The sequence below is a fragment of the Pseudorasbora parva genome, chromosome 23 (assembly GCF_024679245.1).
Source record: "Pseudorasbora parva isolate DD20220531a chromosome 23, ASM2467924v1, whole genome shotgun sequence".
Classification (NCBI taxonomy): Eukaryota; Metazoa; Chordata; class Actinopteri; order Cypriniformes; family Gobionidae; genus Pseudorasbora; species Pseudorasbora parva.
In genome coordinates, this window is record NC_090194.1 from 30,331,493 (window position 1) to 30,358,282 (window position 26,790).

At 35.2% G+C, this 26,790-nt stretch overlaps 2 protein-coding genes and 1 long non-coding RNA gene across 7 annotated transcripts in view; 2 read left to right on the forward strand and 1 right to left on the reverse strand.

Moving 5' to 3' along the window:
* Positions 1-287: 287 nt before the first annotated feature.
* LOC137062332 (uncharacterized) lies at positions 288-23,500 on the forward strand. Of its 3 annotated transcripts, none has more exons than XM_067433214.1 (16): positions 288-777; positions 14,624-14,817; positions 15,041-15,263; positions 16,358-16,433; positions 16,576-16,868; positions 16,986-17,072; positions 17,193-17,273; positions 17,840-17,913; positions 18,016-18,087; positions 18,219-18,433; positions 18,672-18,756; positions 18,858-19,020; positions 19,095-19,198; positions 19,290-19,434; positions 20,984-21,110; positions 23,190-23,500. In XM_067433214.1, the coding sequence occupies exons 1-16, from the start codon at positions 715-717 to the stop codon at positions 23,483-23,485; spliced, it is 2,298 nt and encodes a 765-aa protein (XP_067289315.1). In that variant the 5' UTR covers positions 288-714; the 3' UTR covers positions 23,486-23,500. The 3 variants fall into 3 exon arrangements, with proteins under 3 accessions (XP_067289315.1, XP_067289316.1, XP_067289317.1); XM_067433215.1 differs by having other exon boundaries at positions 16,684-16,868; XM_067433216.1 differs by lacking the exon at positions 14,624-14,817.
* On the forward strand, positions 3,715-4,650 carry LOC137062956 (uncharacterized). The gene is made up of 3 exons (XR_010901317.1): positions 3,715-3,972; positions 4,128-4,204; positions 4,491-4,650. It is a non-coding gene; the product is annotated as an uncharacterized lncRNA (long non-coding RNA).
* A 111-nt stretch (positions 23,501-23,611) lies between the features above and the next one.
* Positions 23,612-26,790, reverse strand: part of LOC137062333 (uncharacterized) — a 3,820-nt gene continuing 641 nt past the window's right edge. Inside the window, exons 2-8 of one of the 3 annotated variants that reach the window (XM_067433218.1) lie at positions 25,494-26,179; positions 25,366-25,411; positions 25,164-25,255; positions 24,629-24,739; positions 24,170-24,446; positions 23,909-24,080; positions 23,612-23,713 (exon numbers count right to left, since the gene is read on the reverse strand). In XM_067433218.1, the coding sequence (XP_067289319.1) occupies positions 23,688-23,713; positions 23,909-24,080; positions 24,170-24,446; positions 24,629-24,739; positions 25,164-25,255; positions 25,366-25,411; positions 25,494-26,179 (1,410 nt within the window). In that variant the 3' untranslated portion in view covers positions 23,612-23,687. Of the gene's footprint in view, positions 23,714-23,836; positions 24,081-24,169; positions 24,447-24,628; positions 24,740-25,163; positions 25,256-25,365; positions 25,412-25,493; positions 26,180-26,790 lie in introns of those variants that run through there. The other 2 variants (XM_067433217.1, XM_067433219.1) reach the window with 2 other exon arrangements.

The window sequence follows — 26,790 nt, forward strand, 5'->3', positions numbered from 1 at the left end:
TTTGGCAGATTTTGACACAGAATGACTCAAATGTGTTTGTCTGAGAGCCTTTATACACACATTAACTGCAGACACTGAAATAACTACACTGTGTGGTACAGTACACATATTTTGAGTGTCCCTTATTTTCTTAAAGAAGCACGATTGTCCCTTATTTTCTTTTCCAGAAGTTGGCAACCCTACGTATAAAACCCCTTCAATATAGTTGTTGGTATGGAGTTATTATCCTGTCAAATGTCGAGAGCGCATTATTGTAGCGCGAAAGTACATTAATATAATGCGCGAGCGCGGATATAATGCGCGAGCGCAAATCTCTCTCTGCTCGCGCGCGGAATGTAATGCGCGAGCGCGAATCTCTCTCTGCTCGCGTGCGAATCTCTCTCTGCTCGCGCGCGAGAACTGTGCGTGCGCTCTCAGATACGCTGCTCTTGTAAGAATTTTCTCTGGGCTCACTCAGAGAATATGCCTGCACTTAAAACGTGTCCAGTGCAGTCGCGAATCTCTCCTCTTCGCTTAAACTAAGCGTGTTTGTGCACAGACTGTGTTCTGTGCCCTCGCGCATGCTTAAATACTCTTCTCTGCGATTTCTTTCTCTTTGCTCTTGGAATAAAAGCTGTCAAAACGGCAACAACCAATCAGACATAGGCTTCAGCGACTGACCAATGAAAACGCGACATCGTATAGGGAATCTTATTGGTTGATATTGAACCGCACATGGAATCAGAATCACTTCGATCAAGACGAGCAGACATGGATCCGCCGAATCCACGATCTCAGGTAAGTTAACCAGTTTCATTTGTTTTGATGTTATGTCAAATGTTTCTTAGAAATGTCTGGGAAGAGGGCGATTGGATTATTTTACATATAAATCAGATAAATGATCTAGACGCTCTGCACAACCACATTGTTCACAGGTGAAAGTGAGATTTTTGAGCCAAATGGATCTAAATGCTTATTTCAAAAGGCAAAAATAATATTTTATGTCTGATAATTAACACATTGTCTCATGCAATCACACCAGTGATTAAACATTAAATCCAATCAGAGGCATTTTGATTTCTCACCACGTGACGGAGAACGCTGGATTTTTTTTACTACATTAATTCAGAATATTTTATAAATGATTTTAATCAGCAATAAATATCATAAACAATTCTTAGAGTTCTTATAATCAACAATAATGATTTTGTCATGATATTGCAGCGTCACCCTCTAAGTTCTTGTCATTGATTATTTAGTAACTGGTAATTACATTATCCAAATTTGTGTAAATACATATACAATAGCAGCAAACAGTCAGTTTAAATAAGCATAAATGCCATGTCAGGTGTAGGTTACACCTTTTGTGGTGTCAAGGTGTCTTTTGTTGATGTTGATTTGTAACATATTGAGATTTAAGTACCAGGTTTTTTGTATTCCCTTGTGAAAAAGAAGTGTGCTTAATTGTATTGAAATTGTATTTTTTGTGCACTTAATATATTTAAAGTATATTTTTTAAAAACTGCACTTGTAGATAATATGATATAATTAAAATTAAGTGCCACTTAAGTGTACTTAAAGAGAATATACTTTAATGACAATATTTCTAAACACACTTAAGTACACTTTTTTAAAATTCACTTTGTAACAATATCTAATTAATTTGTATTTTTAAAAAGTACACTTTCATGACAATATTTATAAACACACTTTAGTACACTTATAATAAGTGTACTTTGTAATAATATCTAATTAATTTGTATTTTTAAAAAGTACACTTTCATGACAATATTTATAAACACACTTTAGTACACTTATAATAAGTGTACTTTGTAATAATATCTAATTAATTTGTATTTTTAAAAAGTACACTTTCATGACAATATTTATAAACACACTTTAGTACACTTATAATAAGTGTACTTTGTAATAATATATAATTAATTTGTATTTTTAAAAAGTACACTTTCATGACAATATTTATAAACACACTTTAGTACACTTATAATAAGTGTACTTTGTAATAATATCTAATTAATTTGTACTTTAAAAAAGTACACTTTCATGACAATATTTATAAACACACTTTAGTACACTTATAATAAGTGTACTTTGTAATAATATATAATTAATTTGTACTTTAATAAAGTACACTTTCATGACAATATTTATAAACACACTTTAGTACACTTATAATAAGTGCACTTTGTAATAATATATAATTAATTTGTACTTTAAAAAAGTACACTTTCACGACAATATTTATAAACCCACTTTAGTACACTTATAATAAGTGCGCTTTGTAATAATATCTAGTTAATTTTCACTTAAAGAAAGTACACTTGTATGACAATATTTATAAACACACTTAAGTGCGCTTTTTAAAAATGCACCTTGTAATAATGTCTACACCTAAACTTACTTAAACCATTTTAATTATGAGTTTGTTTCATAAAGTACACTTATTTTACTAATGACAAAGCACATGGAAAATAAATGCTTTTTTTTAAAAAAAATTAGTTGTCCAAATTTACATTGGATTATGTATTTTTCTTCAAAATTTCACTCGCTTACGCTCCAGTAAAACATACTGTTGAAATGTTATAACTAGCTCATATGAACTCAACTACAAGTGTCAGTTTTCTACATAATTTGACATTGTCAATCTTTATGAGAGGAGTTGCCTAATGTACTGTAGGCTACTTTACATCTGTGTACAGAATAACCTACTTTAAATATTATGTTGTTGTATGGCGATTAAACACACATTTAATTGCATTAATTGCAAGAAAAAGTTGAACAAATCTAAACCAAATTAATTTGCATTAAAATTCGGTTAAAATAGGCTACATTTAATTTTAATCAGACTCTAAACATGATTGACTTTTAGTTAGGTGAATGAGTCAAGTTCTCTGAAATACAGTCCAACTACACAGTGTGTTAGAACAACCTGAACAGAAATGGATAATTAATAAGTGATTTATAATCAACATTTAATGCACGAAATATCTTATTTTATATTTATACTTAATATTTCAATGCGCATGCGCTAAAAATACTACGTCATGATTTTGAAAAATGCGCGGTCTGCCATGATTGCGTCATCGCGATGCGTAAGGAAAATGAAGCTGAAGAGAACAGAGACAACAGAGGAGCGAGCCGTTTGGATCATTACAGATGAGACGTTATATGCTACAAATAACGAGTCAAGTAAGTATATCTTGATATAAGCTCTCTTGATTTTACATTTTCACCGTAACATGGTAGCTCTCTATTACGGTGTAGTTATTTAGTTTAATCGCAGATAGGATAGACGCACTATGGACTCGGGAGGTGAATTAACGTTAATCATGTTTCCTATGTATTTATTGTATTATTCATATTCATGTAACTTGTTATCTAAGATTGCATTATAATAATTTCTTAAATCGGAATGTGATCGCCGGTGTGGGCATGTTCAATGAATTTGTCTGCTGTATACAATATTTTAATCGAACTCCTACTTTTTAAATGGACAGAAGACATTTAACGTTATATACATGTATTCCATATATTAACTTATAACAACCAGTAATGAAATAATGATTTTAATATGTTCTTTTCTTTTTGCATTTGGAGAGTAAGATGTTAAAGTGTTTTTAATATTTTGTGCTTATATTATTTTATTTTGTAGGATCAATACAGATGTGTTATTGTAGATCCAGTGCAAGCTGTGTGGAATCACAGAGCCATCTTGATGAGGTCAAGCTAATTAATTATGAATTTATGCCCAGCCATGACACTGATCACACAAGCTAAAACATTGCTATCAAGTCTTTAGCTTTTAAATGCTTTGCATCTTGTCCATTTGTAAGTAATACATTCCCACTTGTGCATTTACAGATCCCCTAATCATTATATATTTTACAGGCCACACACCCAAAGGAATGAAGCCGCCGCATTGCTGTGCCAGGCGTGGTAAATACAGGAACATCCTTCATGGAGATGGGCGAGGTAAGCTGAAACTTGCAAGGCAAGATGAGGAAAAATGCAAGAATACTTTTCTCAATTTACATTGGTCTTGGGTTATTTATCTATATTTAAGTTATGTTTAATTCCCTGTAAAGAAGGAATAAAAACCATTATTAAAATGTTCTCTATTTTTAAAGTCCAGTGTCAGTGAAGATGATGTGCTCAGTGGGATACGTGAAGGAACCTCTCCAATCATTCTACCCTGACGACTGAGGTAATTCATCACATAGGGGATGCAGTTGTGGTCAAAAGCTTACACACACCATGCAGAATAAACTGCTTCATCAGGGCAGTACTAGATAAAAAAGAGACAACATGCTCATTTTTATGATCCCTCTTATGGCTATTTCTTTTTTTTTCTTCTTTTTTTCATACAGATACTGCTGTGTGAATATAAACTGTACATCTATCGTTTTAATTTAATTGAGCCAATTATAATAATGGATAGATCTGTTTTATAAACAAGTTTTTTCTTTGCGTTTTCTTTTTCTTTCCTCAAGGTATATCTTTTTTTGCTTTCCTGCCTCTTTGGAACATGTCCATTCACATCTACTGTGGAGAGATGGTGCACCAGTTTCCTACTGATGGAGAGCTTCTCGGACATTGACATAAACAGCACTTTCCAAACAACTTGAAAATAGTTGGTGACAAACAATTTTGTGTGCCTTTGGAGTTCTTCAGGGTTTTTTTTCTTTTTTTTTTCTCTTTTTTTTCATTCACTGTAATGCTGGAATAAGATTTTAGAATAAACCTTTTGGTCCTAATTTTGGTGCTAGTAAAGATTTAAGAGCTTATAAGTTCAGTAACAATAAGATCTAATTTGTTAACGTTATTTAATGAATTGACCAACATGATCTAACAGTGATTTCTTTTTATTTATTTATTTTATTTAATTTTTTACAGTGTTTATTAATAGTTGTTGACCTTGCTTAATAAGCTAGTTAATTAAATTTATAGTCATTGTTCATGCAAGTTAACAATGCATTAAATAATTAACATATACACCTTTTGATTTTAAGATTGCATTAATAATAGGGCTGTAACAGTACACAAAGCTGACAGTTCGGGGAGAGAACACTAAATATAAAAATGCTTTTTTTATTTATTGGTTTACTGAACAAATTGTAATTGTCCTAAACTAAAGGTTTCTTAAAGAATTAAAAATATAATATAAAAAATATCTCTACTAATTAGGGCCCAAGCCCTGAAAGGGCGAAGAGCCCTATTGTTCTTCTAAGGATTATTATTATTATTATATATTATTATTTTTTTTACCGACTATTTGGGCATTTTTGGGGCCCTTCCCATGCTCGAAAACTCTTGAAACTTTGCACACGCATCAGAATGCGCGGCCATCAGGGCCGGGCTGAGGCTGGGACCCGGGCGTGGCAGGGGGGCTCGACAGCGCCCCCTAAAGTGGGGTCTGAAAACGTAGTCTATAAATCAAACCGACTTGCACGTACATATATGAAACTCGGTACACATATAGAGCTCATCGGGCCGAACAACTTTCGTGCTCTAAGTTATGCGTCAGCCCAACAGGAAGTGAGCTATTAGGGGTTGTTGAACGCATGCTGTGGAACGCATGCTGTGGAATTTGCGATACTCCTCCTAGACGATTCACTCGATCAGCACCAAACTCGGTCAGCGTGAAGTCAACACACTGAGGATGCCAAATTGCGAGCAACTTTTTGATATCTCAAACGGTTTGGCCGTGGCGAAGAGACGAATTTATGGCGAGAAAAGGGAAACAGGTAGTGTGTTATAACTTCTGCATACATTAATTCATTTTGATGAAACTTCAGATGTGTGTTCGTTGTAAGAGGCCGATCACATGGATATGACTTTTGTGAGTCAAAGTTATAGCGCCACCAACTGGCAGCAGGAAGTGTGTCACTTTCAAAATTGCTTTAAATCCCCATCTTATTTTCACCCGATTCACTTCAAACTTCATCAGTATAATGTCAAAACATGGCAGATATAGACATATGAATGGATTCCTGATTCTAGAAATAATGTTGTCATGGCAACGTGTCAAAGTCTAATAATCTTTTTATGTGTTTTTGAGACTCTTAGCATGCTTGAAATTGCATGAAACTCAACACACACATCTGACATGCTGTCCAGAAGATGCAAGCAAAGATTCAGAAACAGGCGTGGTAGAGGGGCTCAATAGCGCCATCTTTTGTCCAAAGTGGGGGGTTAGTTTTATCTACAGTCACCAAACTCGGTATATATATTGTACTTTTCGAGCCGGACAACTTTCTAATTTACTGTCATTAGCTCTGACCAACAGGAAGTTAGATAATCTGGTTTGAAAATGAGAAAAAGTCGAAAGCGAGCTCTGAGTTTTTACCTTCTCCTCAAAAGCGATTAATTCAATCTCCTCCAAACTCAGACAACATAAAGTAAATATACAGAAGATGCTAAAATGCGAACGGTTATTGGATATCTCAAACGGTTTTCCCGTAGCAAAAGCCTAAAAAAGACAAAAAAAGCACACAAGTGCCTGGTTCATAAATAAGGCTATACTCCCACCTGCTGGTTATTCTATATATCACACTGTTTTTTTTTGTGTGTTTTTTTCAACACTTATGCTCTCCCTTAAATGACCAGTAGAGGGCAATATTGTATAAGTTTTCAAGCAAAAAAACTTGCCTCTGTGTATGTGTGTGAATGGTTTTTTCGGCTGGTGGGGACTTAAACCTGAATGCACACAGACTCATGGGGACTTCCCAATGGGTACAAAAGCTTATAAATCAAACAGAATGAGTTATTTTGAAGAAAGTTTTGTGTGATGGGTAGGTTTGGGGTAGGAGCAGTGTAGGAGGACAGAATATATGGTTTGTACAGCATAAAAAGCATTACATCTATGCTGAGTCCCCAAAAAGATAGTGAACCAGAAGTGTGTGTGTGTGTGTGTGTGTGTGTGTGTGTGTAGAGGGGGGATGGGCTGATTAATACCTGCAGCTTTCTACAGTGTGTGTGTGTGTGTGTGTGTGTGTGTGTGTGTGTGTGTGTGTGTGTGTGTGTGTGTGTGTGTGTGTGTGTGTCACTTTCTCTCGATGGTAATAATTGAACCCTTACATATCATAGGCTAATACAAATGTGAAAAATAAGTTAAAAAAAAAAAAAAAAAAAAAAACTCTACAAATACCTTGAATTAAATACTGAAATAAATACAAAATATTGCGCTGCAAAAGATAACTTTGCACATATTTGAAAATGACCTATTATATCCCATTACATTAGAATTCATCTATATTTAAATTACATCATGAGTGTGGCTTGAAACTTTTCCCCACCGTTTATACTTTACTATTTTTGTTTTGTTGAAAATCATGTTTAATCTCTCTCTCTCTCTCTCTCTCTCTCTCTCTCTCTCTCTCTCTCTCTCTCTCTCTCTCTCTCTCTCTCTCTCTCTCTCTCTCAGTGTGTGTGTGTGTCTGTTTATAGGGGGATGGTGCCAGCTTCATTTTGATTGTGTGAGTGTGAGTGTGTGTGTGTGTGTGTGTGTGTGTGTGTGTGGAGGGGGTCTCTCTCACTCTTTGTGTGTGCCACCTTGTCTCTTGATTTTCATAATTTAAACCTTCATATCATAGGCTATCACAAATAACTATCACTTTAGTGTGAAAAATATGTAAAAACAACAAAGAATATACTATATCTTAATTAAACACTGGCCTTCTGAATTTACAAAATTTTGAGCCGCAAAAGATGCATTTGCACATAATTGAGAGTGACCCATTATATCCTAATGCATTAAAAAATATATATATTTAAATTTCATAATAGGTGTGGCTTGTGGTCATAGTGGCACCAGCTGCTGTGATACATGTGGCATATTAGAGCAATTTTCAAATATTCTCCTGTTTATAAACTTCTATAAATTTTATGCACGCATATTACTCTTACCTGACACTGATATTAAAATCATTGTTGCGGTCTCTGTGATTTGGCTTAATTTATTTTTAAGAGAAGTGTAAGGATAATACAACTTCAGCATTTGGACAGTATTCTGCACTCATTTTGAAATTGACATTTGACATCACCTGACATAAAATTAAAGAACAAAATGTAATTGATCTCATAGATGTGACTTGTGGTTCCTGGTCATAGCAGCACCAGTTGCTGCAGTTAATGAGGTGAATTCAAACGACTTTGACATAGTCATTTTATTTTTTCCCATATTAAATGCCTATTGGCCTGCTGTGCACAGTAAAGCTGATGCCACCGGGGTGGCGGTGCCCCCGGCTTGGGCCCGTCATCGCTGCTCGCAGCTTTAATTATTATTATTATTATTATCTTTTCGCCTTTTGGGCATTTTTGGGGCACTTAACGTGCTCGAAAACTCTTGAAACTTTGCACACGCATCGGAATGCGCGGCCAACAGGGTCGGGCAGAGGCCTTTGACCCGGGCGTGGCAGGGGGGCTCAACAGCGCCCCCTTTAAAAACAGGGTCTATATATTAAACACACTTGCACGTACATGTATGAAACTCGGTACACTAATAGATCTCATCAGGCCGAACAACTTCCGCACTCATAGTCATAAGCTTCGCCCAACAGGAAGTGAGCTATTATGGGTTGTTCGGAAAACGCATGCTCTGGAATTTGCGATACTCCTCCTAGACGATTCACCCGATCAGCACCAAACTCGGTCAGCCTGAAGTCAAGACATTGAGGATGCCAAATTGCGAGCAACTTTTTGATATCTCAAACGGTTTGGCCGTGGCGAAGAGACAAATTTATGGCGAGAAAAGGGAAACAGGAAGTGTGTTATAACTTTTGCATACATTAATTCATTTTGATGAAACTTCAGCTGTGTGTTCGTTGTAAGAGGCCGATCACATGGATATGACTTTTGTGAGTCAAAGTTATAGCGCCACCAACTGGCAGCAGGAAGTGTGGCTTTTGTCCAAAGTGGGGGGTTAGTTTTATCTGCAGTCACCAAACTCGGTATATATATTGTACTTTTCGAGCCGGACAACTTTCTAATTTACAGTCATTAGCTCTGACCAACAGGAAGTCAGATAATTTGGTTGGAAGATAATAAGAAGTGGCAAAGCGAGCTCTGAGTTTTTACCCTCTCCTCAAAAGCGATTCATTCAATCTCCTCCAAACTCGGACAACATGAAGTAAATATACAGAAGATGCTAAAATGCGAACGGTTATTGGATATCTCAAACGGTGTTCCCGTAGCAAAAGCCTAAAAAACACAAAATAAGAACACAAGTGCCTGATTCACAAATAAGGCTATACTCCCACCTGCTGGTTATTCTATATAGCACACTGTTTATTTTTTATTATTTTTTTCAACACATGCTCTCCCTTAAATGTCCAGTAGAGGGCAATATTGTATAAGTTTTCAAGCAAAAAAACTTGCCTCTGTGTGTGTGAGAATGGTTTTCTAGCCTGGTGGGGACTTAAACCTGAATGCACACAGACTCATGGGGACTTCCCAATGGGTACAAAAGCTTGTAAATCAAAAAGAATGAGTTACTTTGAAAATGTGAAAATGCAGAAAGTTGTGTGATGGGTAGATTTAGGGGCAGGGGCAGTGTAGGAGGACAGAATTAATGTTTTGTACAGCATAAAAACCATTACGTCTATGGTGAGTCCCCAGAAAGATAGTGAACCAGATATGAGTGTGTGTGTGTGTGTGTGTGTGTGTGTGTGTGTGTGTGTGTGTGTGTGTGTGTGTGTGTGTGTGTGTGTGTGTGTGTGTGTGTGTGTGTGTGTGTTGTTCTAGCCTGGTGGGGACTTAAACCTGAATGCACACAGACTCATGAGGACTCGTGTCACTGTAGGGACCTAAACTGAGGTCCCAATGGGTACAGAAGCTTATAAATCAGACAGAATGAGTTCTTTTGAAAAGGTGATAATGCAGAAAGTTGTGTGATGGGTAGGTTTAGGGGTAGGAGCAGTGTAGGAGGACAGAATATATGGAGTGTACAGCATAAAAACCATTACGTCTATGGTGAGTCCCCAAAAAGATAGTGAACCAGACATGTGTGTGTGTGTGTGTGTGTGTGTGTGTGTGTGTGTGTGTGTGTGTGTGTGTGTGTGTGTGTGTGTGTGTGAGAGAGAGAGAGAGAGAGAGAGAGAGAGAGAGAGAGAGAGAGAGAGAGAGAGAGAGAGAGAGAGAGACACTTTTCTGTCTAAAACAATTACCTCTCAATGCTGTGCTTTGGCCTGCATTAAAGGATTAAACATATTATTCTGGGTTTGAATAAAAAAATAAATGTATAAAACAAGTTTATTTGTAGGGCATTGACAATATTGTTTTATATAATTAGTTAAATAATTGTGGTAATACAAATAATTATAATTAAAAAAATATAAATATAAAAAAATTACCCCCCCTCTCCCTCTCTCAGGATCACTCTGTGTGTGTGTGTGTGTGTGTGTGTGGAGGGGGTCTCTCTCACTCTGTGTGTGTGTGTGTGTGTGTGTGTGTGTGTGTGTGTGTGTGTGTGTGTGTGTGTGTGTGTGTGTGTGTGTGTGTGTGTGAGAGAGAGAGAGAGAGAGAGAGAGAGAGAGAGAGAGAGAGAGAGAGAGAGAGAGAGAGAGAGAGAGAGAGAGAGACACTTTTCTGTCTAAAACAATTACCTCTCAATGCTGTGCTTTGGCCTGCATTAAAGGATTAAACACATTATTCTGGGTTTGAATAAAAAAATAAATGTATAAAACAAGTTTATTTGTAGGGCATTGACAATATTGTTTTATATAATTAGTTAAATAATTGTGGTAATACAAATAATTATAATTAAAAAAATATAAATATAAAAAAATTACCCCCCCTCTCCCTCTCTCAGGATCACTCTGTGTGTGTGTGTGTGTGTGTGTGGAGGGGGTCTCTCTCACTCTGTGTGTGTGTGTGTGTGTGCGTGTGTGTGTGTGTGTGTGTGTGTGTGTAGGGGGTCTCTCTCACTCTGTGTGTGTGTCACCTTGTCTCTTGTTTTTTCATAATTTAACCCTTTCATATCATAGGCTATCACAAATATCTATCACTTTATTGTGAAAAATAAGTAAAACAAAAACATATATTATATCTTTAATTAAATACTGGTCTTCTGAACTTACAAAATTTTGAGCTGCAAAAAATACATTTGCACATAATTGAAAGTGATATCCTAATACTTTTAATTGTTTTCTATAACATGGGCTTTAAAGAAGGTCATGTGCTGTGTTTGCAAAGATAACGTATGACACCTCTTTAAACTAATTATTTATTGATAGAATTCAAATGGATAAAAAAAAAAATTCACATGATCTTATAAAAGTGCCTGTTTATTATAAACTTCTATAAATTATATGCACGCATATTACTCTTACCTGACACTGATATTAAAATCATTGTTGCGGTCTCTGTGATTTGGCTTAATTTATTTTTAAGAGAAGTGTAAGGATAATACAACTTCAGCATTTGGACAGTATTCTGCACTCATTTTGAAATTGACATTTGACATCACCTGACATTAAATTAAAGAATAAAATGTAATTGATCTTATAGATGTGACTGTTGTGGTTCCTGGTCATAGCAGCACCAGTTGCTGCAGTTAATGAGGTGAATTCAAATGACTTTGACATAGTCCCTTTATTTATTTTTTCCCATATTAAATGCCTATTGCCTGCTGTGCACAGTTAAGCTGATGCCACCGGGGTGGCGGTGCCCCCGGCTTGGGCCCGTCATCGCTGCTCGCAGCTTTAATTATTATTATTATTACCTTTATTTAACCAGGAGAAAAACTCACTGAGATTAAAATATCCTGTCCTGGCCAAGATAGGCAGCTGTGTTTGCATGTACAGTTATACATAAAAAGTCACATAAAAAACATAAAACATACAACCAGTCAAAAACAATTTCATACCATTAATTTACTCTCAAAATGATGTAGTAAACTTTTAAAATGACTAAATGTCACCAGATCTTTTAGCTTCAACTCAGTCTGGAGCAAATTCCGATCTGAGGCTGCGACATATTTGAAGGACGTTTCACCAAGCTTAACTCTAACAAAGGGCACACAAAGATTATAATTTGATTCAGAATGTAATATATAATTGCCTTGTTGTTTCTGTTTAATCAAACGACAAAGAATGCTGTATAGTGTAGACTATATAGGGAGGCCTTACTTGCACTCGCATTGTATGCAAACGTGTAAACTTCTCATAAGACCGTTTTTACATTAACTTATAAATCTAATTATAGCTTAGATTTTTTTTCAGGTTTTCAGGTTAAGTAGAATATGATGAATATATAGGCTAATATAATGCATACATTTAGTGAAAGAGTTCATCTCTCTCGTGTTTTATCGACATCTTTCTGCTGTTGAAACACTGAACGATTACACGATGTGATATATTTTAGTAAGTTGTAATGTATCCTTAACATACCTTCTGATGTTAATTCATGTTTATTCTTTGACTATGACAAGGTGATCACATTCACTCGTGCCGCAGTGCTGCTTGAACTGATGTGTCTTTACAGTGATCTGTCATGTCACAATAAAGAGCATCAATATGGCATCACTTGAATTTAATGATAAAATTGACAGAATACATATGTTCTTATGAAAACTTGTATTGAAGTGTGTTCCACTCATTAAACAAGCCGTCTGTTAACTGTTAAAGATTGCATTCGTACCGCTCGGTACACACGTGCATGTGTACCTTGAATGCAATGTAAGTCGCTTTGGATAAAAGCGTCTGCCAAATGCATAAATGTAATGTAAATGTACCGGAAGTCCTTTACCGAACCGGTTCGGTATGAATACATGTGCCGTTACACCCCTAATTAGTAAATGTTAAAATTAACATTAACTAAGATAAATAAATGTTTATATTATTATTCATTCTAGGTTCATGTTAAATTAAGTAGTTAACTAATTAAACGTTACCCAAAGTTTTGAATCTTAGTGTTTTACATGAAACGATTATTTTCTTTCCATTTGTTTGTATTTATTCATCTGTTGTGTGAGGTACTTTTCTGTGATGGGTAGATTTAGGTACCTTTGAATGAGGGAGATATATAATAATGCATATAATTACATATAATTGCATATAATCCTCATTGTCCTCCAGACTCTTTCTAAATGAATTTGTGTTTGTGTAAATAGTTTTTTGGGTTTTTCTTGGGCATCAAAAAAAAGTTTTTTTTGTATATTTGTTTTACAGATTGTTTTGTCAATAAATGTAGAGGATTTAAATTTGGATGTGTTTATTATACGAAATTGCAGCTGTATTATTTGAAAAATGTAATTATGAATGTATTTCATTATATTAGAGTGTACATGTAAATTACGTTAAGGTATATTTTAGTTCATATTAATTGCGTGTTTTTAAGACAGTAGAATGGATGTCAGTACATTGAGCAGTGCACTTTAATTACAATTTTAATACACTAGAAGTGATTATGAAAGTACATATAAAGTTGTATTTAAGTACCACTTAAGTTGTTCCAAAAAATCACTCTTAATTGCAACTTATTGTATTTTATTTCAACTTAATATGTGATAAATTTGAAATCAATTACATATAATGTGTGTTAAGTACACCAAAAACATTGCATTTAATTCACACTTAAGTGTATATTTAGCTGACATTAAAGTATGTTTTAGTTCACATTAATTGCTTGTCAGTACATTGAGCAGTGCATTTTAATTACAATTTTAATACACTAGAAGTGATTATGAAAGTACATATAAAGTTGTATTTAAGTACCACTTAAGTTGTTCCAAAAAATCACTCTTAATTGCAACTTATTGTATTTTATTTCAACTTAATATGTGATAAATTTGAAATCAATTACATATAATGTGTGTTAAGTACACCGAAAACATTGCATTTAATTCACACTTAAGTGTATATTTAGCTGACATTAAAGTATGTTTTAGTTCACATTAATTGCTTGTCAGTACATTGAGCAGTGCACTTTAATTACAATTTTAATACACTACAAGTGATTATGAAAGTACATATAAAGTTGTATTTAAGTACCACTTAAGTTGTTCCAAAAAATCACTCTTAATTGCAACTTATTGTATTTTATTTCAACTTAATATGTGATAAATTTGAAATCAATTGCATATAATGTGTGTTAAGTACACCGAAAACATTGCATTTAATTCACACTTAAGTGTATATTTAGCTGACATTAAAGTATGTTTTAGTTCACATTAATTGCTTGTCAGTACATTGAGCAGTGCACTTTAATTACAATTTTAATACACTACAAGTGATTATGAAAGTACATATAAAGTTGTATTTAAGTACCACTTAAGTTGTTCCAAAAAATCACTCTTAATTGCAACTTATTGTATTTTATTTCAACTTAATATGTGATAAATTTGAAATCAATTACATATAATGTGTGTTAAGTACACCGAAAACATTGCATTTAATTGCACAATTAAGTGTATTTAGTATAAGTATATTATCTGTGTAATAAGTACACTTTATAAAAGTACACTAAAGTGCACTTTTTTTTCACAAGGGTTAGACAAAAAAGAAAAAAACACCTTAATGGAAACATTTATTTCTGTAACCTAACTAAAATATATAAAGATTGATCTACCAGATAAAATGTTATGGTTTAAAATTCTAAAATGTTGTATACTGTATTGCTATTCCAGTCCGCCATCATCGATGAAGCAACTCGTCATCTCATAACACTGATAAGTGGTCAGATAAGATCAGACAGCCAGCTACAGATAGGACAGATTCAAACAACTGCTCAGCAGCAGCAGCCCTCACCTGCTCAGCAGCAGCAGCCCTCACCTGCTCAGCAGCAGCAGCAGCAGACACAAGTTCAGAGAGAAATGACCAGGTTATTTATATTAAGGAAAGATTGTAATTTGTCTTCTAATGTCTACTTTAGTTAGCGTATGAATATGTTTTGTTTAGTTAAATGGTCAGTTGACAACTGATATGTAAACAGTCAATTTATCATGTATAAATTCATATCTGTTAGTATTTTGTGTTATTAGGCTATTAAAATCACATTATATTATTTAATGAGTAAACTATATACAATGTTTTAAATTTTGCAGATCATTCCCAGGGTATTTTTTAAAGGGATCTCAAAAGGGACGAAAAAGGTTTCGATCTCCGTGTAAAGTTGTCAACACCAGCGGCAGGACTCTTTCCATGCAGTTCTATTTAGTAAATAAAAATGTGGAAAAGACACCAAAACCATCCGAAGATTTTACACTTTTCCTTGCTGGAATGGGAAGACGTACAGTTAAATTATCTGAAGATGCTGACCACTCTGAGGTAAATTATAAAAGGACATAAGTGAGCTTTATCAAAATTAAGGTTTAATTTTAAAATAAATTTTACTACAGTATTGTTTGCATTCCATTGTGAATTCTATTTAGAATATAGCACATTATCAGGTTCTTGGGGGCGGTTTCCCAGACAGGGTTTAAATTAAGAAAGGAAATGGCTTAATCCAGAATAGTTAATTGTGGTTTAAAAAATGTACAGATTACTAAAACCTGGATTATGAAGTCCAGGGGTATATTCCAGACAGCAAGGTTAACTTAATGTCACATATACCCTGAACTCTCGGTTGATTAACCCAAACCTTGCTTACTCAAGGTATGCTGGTTCCAGAAACACGTCAGTGAGTAAGTTCAGCCAACTCAGAGTATGTTCCTGGTTAACTTACAAGACATTCTCAACAGAGTGATGAATGGATGATTCACCATGGAAACAGACGCTAAGAAAGAGCGCACCATTCTATTTCCTCTTCTTCTTTTGTTTAATGGCGAGTTACATAACATACTTAATACACATCACTACCTGTTGAGTGGTTGTGCTTATGAATACCTCTTAAGCAAACTAACCCTGGAACATAACCTGCTCCAGAGCAGGTTATGTTCAGAGAGTTAGTTGCTATGGTTACTTACATACCCTGAAAGTTAACTCCGTTTTTGGAACCGAAAGGTGAGTTTATCCACTAACTTACTCTTAAACATACCCAGGTATACGTCACATAACCTGCTTTCTGGAATACCCCCCTGAATTAAAATAAACTAGATTAATTTAAAACCAGCTGTGCTAATCTGAATTAGCATGAGTGAGGTTGCCTAGAAAACATGGAATGAACCAAGAAATGCTTAAAATTGCAGGGAACGTACAAATGTGAGAAAATTACATGTTGATATTGTGTGACAACAAGTAAGAACCTGAAACCGCCACTTAATGTATGCAGATTAATTTAGTATATAAAAAAGTTTTAAATTTAATGTTGTAATGTACTGAAAGTACTGTTAACATTCTATTCATTTTTACATTTTTTTTACCAAATAAATGTAGTAGTATTACTGAATGTTTTGGTTACCCAGAAATCTGTTTTTGTGCAGATAACAAGGCAACTGATGGAGCACTATCCAAAACTTAGGAAACTCACTGGAGGGTGGCTCCTGTACAAGGCTCTGGGTAATAAAGATTAGAATAAATATATTCTAAATTCTAAATTGTATTCTAAATTTCCAAATGTGAAAAAATTACTACTTGTTGTTAATGTGTGACAAGAAGTAAGAACCTCAGTAGTATCTAGTTGGGTTTGTTGTCTTTAAAGGTGGATCAGGACAGCGCAAACTGATGATTGTCCCACCAGAAGCTGATGGCTATAATGGCCAGTATTTAAAATCCTCAAGTGGAGGTGGAAAGATAACCATGTTTATAGTTCCTCTTCAAGAGGAACTAGATTCAGTGCCTCTTCCTTCAGATGCTGTGGAATTTCAAAAAATGCCTAAAGCAACCTGCCAAAACTGCAGCTTGACCATGCCACTACAGATCTTGGCTATGCATGTTAAATCATGCAGTACAACTGAACTGTCCACTGAGGATGATACCACTAGTTCTGGAAGGGTAATTAATAATTTTTAGGAAAACTTTAACCTCATTGTAACATTTAAATGTTCTTTAATGGAAAATATTGTCATGTTTTTTTGAAAGGTGATTATATGTTTTATATTTTCATTGTAGTCTTCTCCTCTTCCTGTATTCAATGGATCGGCATTACCAAAACCCATTTCAGAAGGTGGCAGCAGCACTAGTAAAGCAAGCTCCGAGGTTACCACAAAATTGTACTAACACTAATTCTAATTTGTTGGGGTTTTTTATTTTAATGATATTATTGGTGGATAAATTTACTTGCTGATGACTCTCTTAATACATATGTTTTCATTGCAGTCTTTTCCTGTACCCACTACCGCTGGATTGTCCTCAGCAGAAGCCAGCACTAGCAGTAGCACTAATAAATCAAGCTCAGAGGTATCAAACTAACAATAAAGATTTTAGCAATAAATAGTACTTCCTAACACTGATTATATGTTTTATTTATTTATTTTCATGATATTTAGTGGTAGATAAATTGATTTTGCTGATTACTCTTATTAATACATACGTCCTCAGCAGAAGCCAGCACTAGCACTAATAAATCAAACAATGAGGTATCAAAAGAAAAATACTGCCAGACCACTACTACCCAGCATATAGAGTTCTTTATTAATTAAAGCTGAATTATTATTTATTTTTTACCACAGTATGAACATACAGACAAACTCAAGCTCATTCGTTGTGTGCAGATGGACAGGTCACTTAAAACAAATATAGCAATAATAATATTTATTTAGCAACAAAGAGACGATGTGTACAATTAGCAAAGAAATCAGCTAACGAATTTCAAATTTAAAGTTTGTACATATGACAATTTAAGTGTATGAGTATTTTAACGTTGAAAATAATATGCACTTCAGCTTTAAGTGGTATTTATAGGTTGTTGTTGTTTTTTTTGTGGTAATTTATTTTATTGGCTGATTGCATTATTGTGTTTTTAGGCTGCCTGTCCACTGTGCCTAAATAATTTCCCAATGGATTATTTAGAAATTCATGCCAGCTTTTGCGGTGAAAGGTAACTTAATTTACAAATTTCCTAACAAAATGGATTTAATTAATTTAGTAATCAGTATTTTTAATTTATTGTTTTATTCTGTTGCACATGTGTTTGATGCAGTTTGGAGAATTCCAAAGCACAGATTTCTGATCAGGAAGATGTTTTTGAACCATTTGGCTGTAAAATCGAAAGGTATGACTATATATATATATATATATTTTTTTTTTTTTTATTTTAACTTGGATGTACAATTTTACATTTATTACAGTAGTTAATAGTATTAAATATTTTGGTTGTAATTTTTGTTTTTTCTTCTTACCTAGCCTTGAAGATGTTCTCAAAAGCATCAGTGCGGCCGTAATTACAGAAGGGGAAGGGCGTAGATTTGAAATCACCATATCGAGACAAAACATGCTGGAGAGAGGCCTTGTGCAGTGGCAGAGGCAAAAAAAATCATCTCCCATTAACAAACTGAAAGTTACCTTTATAGGTGAAGCTGGAGTAGACACTGGGGCACTGAGCAAGGAATTTCTGACAGGTATGACTGCATAACATTTATGCAAAGGTATGATTGCATAACATCCTAGAGTTTCCCGATCACTGCATGTTTTTAAAGTTTCTTTATTTTTAACACATCTGAATTTACTTAGCTGATTAGTAGAACTATGATCTGAAGAAGAGCTGGGTTTCAAACGGGAATGGTTGGTGCTGTACATGTTGTGATAAACTTTAACTAGTCATGTAGAATTGTTACAATAACCATTTTCTCCTTTAAGAAATGATTGGAGGGATTGAAGGGCGTTTTTTTGAGGGGGGAGCACCAAAGTATTCTCTGTCTGATCTGGACAAAGGTCATTTCAAGTATGTATTTTGATACTTTATAAGACAATTTAATCTCACGTTCTGTTATTAAATGTTTACTATGTGAAAAAAACTAAAGAGAAAATATTTTGCTTATTCAGGACTATAGGAGAAATAATGGCGGTCAGCTTGGCCCAGGGTGGCCCAGCCCCAAACTTCCTTGCACATTGGTGCTATAGGGTGCTGTGTAGTGGCTCTCTAGAGTTTGAGCACCTAGAAAAAAATGATCTGGGAGATGGGCACTTTCGTGATCTTACAGCACAGGTATTTTTTATTTAGATGGTTATGATAGACATGTTTTTTGATGTAGACCTTTGAGATATGCACAATTATTTCAGGTTGAATCAGCTACAGAAAGCTCAATTACAGAGCTCACAGAAGACATTTTGAGCTGTGGGTATCTCGGCGTAGTCAGCTTAGAGAAGAAAGATGAAATTATCCGGTATGTAGGAATTGTTTATGAATATTAATTTGAGTGAGGTTTGACAGAATTAAAATCATTGTGTGCGTCTCTCACAATGCTATTTTTCCAGAGCTATTATCCTACATGCCACTCTTAAGTTGATCCCTATACTGCAAGAGATCAGGAAGGGTTTGCAGCTTTACGGCCTTGGTGGTCTTATGGAAAAACACCCAGAAATGTGTCAGCCTCTGTTTGTTCCTGGGACTGAAACGGCAGTAAGTACATAGTTGTAGTAGGAGTAGTAGTAGTAGTAGGGGAGCGCGGGGCACAACCTAATGCGGGGTTAGTTGTAACACGCATGGTTTAACACTTTCCACACGTGCCAGGATGACGAAACTCAATGTATTTACTAGTTGTCATATCAACATTATTTAGAGAAAAAATTGTGCCAAAATTAAACATTTTTTGGAAGATATCACTGAACTTTTATTTAACCATAGCAAGAGTACATTTCTTATTTGAATAAATTTTTAATCTCTATTTTCTGTGTTTATTTAAAATAAGACAAATCTGATATTATTATAATCTTATATTTGTTATTTAACAGTTGAGATCATTCTTTAATGCTGATCTAACAGCAGAAGACACGAGCTGGGGTTAAATCCCAGTTGTGCGGGTGGGGCATTTTGTAACACTGCGTTACAATGAGCCCCTATTAGAACTACGCTATTATATTCTATTCTATATGTTTATGAATTCTTTTGAGAAACCACAAGAAAAGAGTGAATAATGAGTCAATGTTCAGAAATTATTTGTTATTATTTTGATTTTAAATATGCTGTATGGTTTTAATTAGCGGTGTTTGTTGTCAAACTCAAAAATTAGTATATTTTTAAATATTAAAAAAATGCTATTATTTTATTTTAAAAAGTTTATAATTGAATTTTATTGACAAAATGTTTTAGTTTGTCTTGGATATTTTTTCGATTATATCAGGTAACATTTTAAGCTATCATTTGGTCATGTTACAATGTGCCCCCTCACATGTTACAATGTACCCCACCTCTGGGGCATGTTGTCACATTTCACTTCCATTCTTTCTGGTAAATCAAGAAAAAAAGCATACACTGTATTAATGAAACAAAACCACAATTGTACTACATGTGTGACATTAATGTGTGATAAAATAAATACTCTGAACCCCAAGTGGATTTACACAAATTGAGACAGTCAAAAAACGTTAGGTTGTGCCCCACTCTCCCCTAGTACATAGATATGGCTTTTGTGGTTCAAAATCATAGTGCCACCAGCTGGCTTCAGGTATTGTGTCACTGGAGTTTTTGCCCATTATTGTTGCTTGCCGCTGTATTTATTATTATTATTAATATTAGGACATGCAGAAATTTCCTTGCAATTTGTAAAACTGCCTCTATTATAGTTTCATACATTTTTTTTTAATTTTATTAAAAAAAAATTATCCGATCAACTAACTTTGGAGTGGGGAAGTGCTTAGGGAAGTTTGCAAGTGCGTGTCTAATAGTGGAGTGGAACGCAGCACTAGAGTGACTCTCAACCTGTTATGGAGGACCCCCAGCACTGCACATTTTGAATGTCTCTCTTATTTAACACACCTGATTCAACTTATCAGCTCATTAGTAGAGACTACAAGACCTGAAGTGGGTGTCAGATAAGAGCAACACGCAAAATGAGCAGTGCTGGGGGTCCTTCGGGACAGATTTGGGAACCACTGCTCTAGATAAGATGATAAGACTAGGCTTTAATTTGAAAATTTGTTTTCATTGTTTTTCAACTTTTACTTGACAGGTTGTGGATGCAGACTTTGTCATTTCCATTTGCCAGGCAGAGTACAGTGAAAAGGGATCATACAGAGAACAGGTGGAGGTTGCCATGATGAACCATCTGCAAGATCTTCTTCAGGAACTGGAGCAAAGTAAAAACACTAAAACTACAAACTCAATATGGTCTTAAAAGTGAATGTAAAATTCACGCTAAAAAAAGTTCTTATTAAAAATAGTGATTTACTCACCTTCACATCATTCTAAATTGCATGGCTTGTATGTGCTGAATCATGCTGCTCTTATCAATACATTGAAAGTGAATTCTGACAAGGGGCTTGCAAGTACCATAAAAACAATTCTGCACCACATCCCTTATTAACCACTTAAACTCCGTGGACCCTGTACAGCAGGGGTCCCCAATCTCAGTCCTGGAGGGCCACTGTCCTGCAGAGTTTAGCTCCAACCCCAATCAAACACACCTGAACCAGCTAATAAAGGGCCTATAAAGGCATTGATTAGCTGGTTCAGGTGTGTTTGATTGGGGTTGGAGCTAAACTCTGCAGGACGGTGGCCCTCCAGGACCGAGATTGGGGACCCCTGCTGTACAGGGTCCAGAATGACATCGTCATGTATATACTTTCAATTTTAAATGTCAGTGGAGGAGCTATGATGTCATATGTGGTACCATTTGAAAGATTAGAGTCTCTACTTTCTGGAGATATGCATCACTTTGGCATTTGTTTTAGACAAAGTAATGTATTTACACTAAATTACTCTGGTACCTTTCCGCCTGGATTTGGCCGACCCAAATTGAAAAGCTTCCCATACACACATACAGTGGTCTCTAAGTTCAAAATTTTGGTGTCATTTTACAGGAAACCCTTTGAAGTTACATAAAACACTGCTAAAAGTGATAAACATGTAAGTATATGTTGTCTAAGCTGTTATAACCCCCCCAAAAATTAGGCGCTTTTTGATTTTTTTTTTATAAATTCATTTTTGAAAGTGTGTAACTCAGGCCCTGTGTGCTCTAGGACCCTGCAGACAGTTTGGGCTGTTTCCAGCATATATAATTAATTTAATGACACTGGAATATTGCATTTATATCACTGTATATGGTGGGGGGAGGGGTGGTGGAGGGGGGTAGCAGGGTAAGGGGAGGGGGGGGGGGGGGGGAAGGGGGAAAAAAGGGGGGGTCATCCCTTCAGACCCATTTGAGTAAATCTTGCATACAACATGACACAGACAAATTTCTTTTTTCCACAATTTTCTAGAATTTAGTGGAAATAGCCCAAACTGTCTGCAGGGTGCTAGAGCACACAGGGCCTGAGTTACACACTTTCAAAAATGAATTTATAAAAAAAAAAATCAAAAAGCGCCTAATTTTTTGGGGGTTATTACAGCTTAGACAACATATACTTACATGTTTATCACTTTTAGCAGTGTTTTATGTAACTTCAAAGGGTTTCCTGTAAAATGACACCAAAATTTTAAACTTAGCCCACTGTATGTGTGTATGGGAAGCTTTTCAATTTGGGTAGGCCAAATCCAGGCGGAAATCCCAAAAAATGGAGTATAAATGGTTAATAAGCTACAATCCAAGTCTTCCTCTTTATGTGAGAATTTAAATTACTTCAGGAAAATATTGCACAAGGCATTCTTCACTGCACTTATAATAGAAAACTTTTTTTTTCTTTAAAAAGGAAAAACAGATTTTGAAAGATGAGTAAATAATGAGATTTTTATTTAACTATCCCTTTAACTCAGGGGTGGAGAATGTTGATCCTAGAGGGCTGTTGTCCTGCATAGATTAGCTCCAACCTTAATTAAACACACCTGAAGCTAATCAAGATCTTCAGGATTACTAAAGTTACAGGCAGGTGAGTTTTTTTCCCCAGGGTTGGGCCTGAACTCTGTAGGTCAATGACCCTCCAGCATCAATGTTCACCACTCTTGCTTTAACTGAACAGTGATGCGTTTGTAATTAGCTAAGCATTGTTAGCTAATTACAAATCGCAAGTTTTGTTGGTTTCGGGAAATGCACCCCAGTTTTTGTTACTTGCCATCTGTTCAGGATGTTCCCTGTCTTCAGTACTGGGATGTGTGGTTGTTATTAGCACTTCCATGACTATGTATAGTATAAGCTGTATGGAAGATGGATTAATGTTTATTAAAGACAAAATCTGCTAATAAGTTTAATAATTACTCATTTGTATTTTTTTTTTTTTCAGATGACAGTGCTTCTGTTGTGGGTGCACTCCCCATGACTCCAAAGACCTTCCTTCAGTGGGTGACAGGACAGGGACACATTCCTATTCTGTCTCAAGACAAGACGCATTTCAAAATCACAGTGCAATTCAACCATAACTGTGATGCAGAATATGATGAGCATAGGATATGTTATCCAACTGTGGCAGCATGCAGCAATACAATTATGCTACCTGCTAAACACATGTCAAACTATGAAGACTTCAAAACTGTGTTGATGGAGGGTTTCTTTCTTGGGCAGGAATTTCTAAAGGTTTAGGTGCACAAGTTTTTCAATTTAACATGGAAATATGTTAAGTTTAGAAATGATGGACACAATTTTTTTGCCAGGAATTTATTGCTTGTATGACATTACAGTTATCATACGTAGATTAAAAATGTTAGTATAAAGAGTTTAAGATGTCATATGGTAAGCATTCCACAAACACTGTTTGGCACCACATACTTCTTTGTGACAATCACTACAGTTTTAGTTTAGGGTGACACCCTAAAAGAGAATGATATTGAATATTACAGTAAGTTCACTGTATTTGAAAAAAATTCTGATGTTCAATAAAGTCTAATTGGAATTGGAGTCATGTTTCCATCTCAAGTAGATATGAACAAGCAAAGGACAATAGATTAAGCATATTCATAATTTATCAGTGAAAAATATTAAAGCACTGAATATAGATGTCTCTACCATTTGAGTGTGATGTCACTGTAGGGTCAACAGCAGCTTGGAGGAGTCTCATTTCTTGTTCATTTAGAGGGGGGAGGAGTTCTGGAACCACAACTCCAAATACTGTTAATGGTTCCTCGTGTTCCTCATGGAAAATGGCACTTTCCCAGTCTATGTCACAGTCCTCTACATCCTAGGGAAATGGAATCATTAAAGTTCTTAGTCAAATAAGCAACCTCTAAGAAACATTATTTGTGTTAGAGAAATAAAACTCATTCATACCTCTAAATTTTCAAGCTCACTGATGCTATTCTGCATAAGTCCCACCTCCCACAACTGATGTGGGGTCATATTTCCCTCAGTGCGGAGAGGGTGATGGTTCCAGCCCTCAGCAAATGTCTGCAAGTCTTTGCGGAGACGGGGAAGAAACACAAAGTGGGCAAGGAAAATGTGAAGTGTGTTTGAGATGTCCAGCAAGCCATCTTCTTCAAGACCATGGAGGGTATCATAATATGTGGTAGTCACCGCTGTCCACACATCACGCCAGAGTCGTTCGATTCTGTAATAGGAAGAATGAGTACTATGTGATATTTAAGGACACAAATGGAACTAAGTATTAAATATCTTGAAATATCTAATCATGACTATAATTTTAAAAAAGTATATTCTACATTTAAATATGCCATGGCTACAGAAAATTAAACAAATTTAACGAAACATCTTACACAAACATTACTTTACCTTTGGTTATGTACGCTTTTCCCAGAAATGAAACTTGCTCTGTCTGTTCCCCTTACAGTAAACATGAAGCGTGCAATGTCGAGGTTCTCAACTCCTTGATCACCCCTAACCCTTTGCATGAATGTTTTAGATTAGTCAATGTTTTTTAGATTAGTCAATCAGTTTAACAGTTTAGCCAATAAGTAAATTTTTCATTCATGTTGTTCCAAACCTTCATGACTTTCTTCTATGTAACACATAAGGAAATGTTAGTCTCAGTATTGTATTAGTCTCTCAGTATGATAGCCTAGGTGAAAAAAGTACATTTCTATAATGTACCTAAAGTACTCTATTTACTAAAAATACTTTAGTACTTAAGATAATTTTAAGAATATCTAAGTGTACTCAACTGTGCTATTTTGAGACCATTAAATATGAACTAAAATGTGCTTTTAATATACTATATCTGTATTTTAAAAAATATATTTAGTTACCACTTGTAGTACACTATGGGTTCAAATGTACTATAAAAAAATACAGTTTTACTAGCAATTACCTTGAAGGCACACCATTCTTCTCAATGGATTGTAAAAAGAAGGTAAAGGCAGTTGATGCCTTGTTGTTGTTAGCTGCATCCAAGTACATTATCTAAAGAGAGCAAATCCATAGCATAATGTTTACTTGGAATGGACAGTATATATCACAACAAAATATATAATGACAGTATCATTATAACCAATAAAAACACAGCTTATTACCTTTCTGGAAAAACCATCAATGCCCCCAAATATGACAATGTTGTATCTAGTTGAAAGAGAAAACTAATTGTATTACTATTTATATTGCAGTCTCATGTACAATTGTACAAAAAAAGTTAGAAACCTACCTTATCAGTTTGTGGTTGGTATCCACATGCACTAGACTGAGAGGGGCCCTGACAGAGTATTTTCTCCTCACTACACAGCCTAGCTGTGTCATGCGGGAAAAAATCCCAACTGCATCTACTCTGTGCATAGATGCCCTCAGTCTGCTCCACTGTATCTTGTAACCTAAAGATCTCAACCTTCCCATCATCAATCTATAGCCCACATGAGGCATTTGAGACTTGATGTTGGTCACTAACATATCAAGCTCTTGGTCACCTATTGTACTGTAGGAGTCTGACACAGACAGTCCAAACTCTCTCATCCTACGGAAAACTGTACTTTCACTAGCTCCTAACAGTTTGGCTATGCAAGGGACGGTCAGCTGAATGTCTAGCAAGGACTTAATCTTCTCACTTTCAACTGTGAATTTAGGTCGTCCCATAACTCCCGCGACTGCCTCCACCTCAATTTGAAGTGTTTCATTTGTTTCATTTTCAACCTGCTCTCTCACCAAAATACAGAGGTCCCTAAGAGCATTTACAATGCATTCTGGGATAACATTTTGTTCTTCTAATGCATCAATGAGTATTAGTTCATGTGTGCAAATGAAATGTAGATAATCGAGGTTGAGGCCTGAGGCAGAATGGCTAACAATATACTGCAGCTTATTCAGTAATCTGTCCAAGACCAGTCGTCTAAGCAAGATCTGTAGGGGGGGGGGGGGGGAAAGTAGGCAAGTCATTATAAAATCTAAAGCAGATGTTAGACACTTAATATAACAGTTACAAATAGTATTTCTTACAATGAATATCAAAATTTCAGAACTAGTAATAATTGTCAGGTTTAAAGACACTATAATGACCTGGGCTGCCTTTCCCGATAACGTTGTCTCTTAGCATGCTACAAAGACTCTAAAGGTATATCTTAAATGAAGATATACCTTTTCTAGGTATAGAAAAGGCTATAGTATCTTAGTATCTTAGGCTATAGTAAATAGTAGCATAATAGTATTAGAACTATTAGAACTATAGTAGAAGAATATAAAAAAAAAATACATATCTGTTTATGAAATATGACAAGTGTTGAGCATGTTTGACTCTGGTTCAGTGCAAAAGCACATTTGAATTTAGCAGTGAATCTTTGCATTTATTCTTTGCCATAATCCGAATTGAACACTGGGTGTGTTAGGCCTACAGCTTTAGAATTTTAGAATTATATTTCTATAGGCTGTCGACATTGATAAGGTATAGCTAAGAGTGGTCCAGACCAACCTTACAAACAAATGACTTACAGAAGATATATATATATGGAGTACTA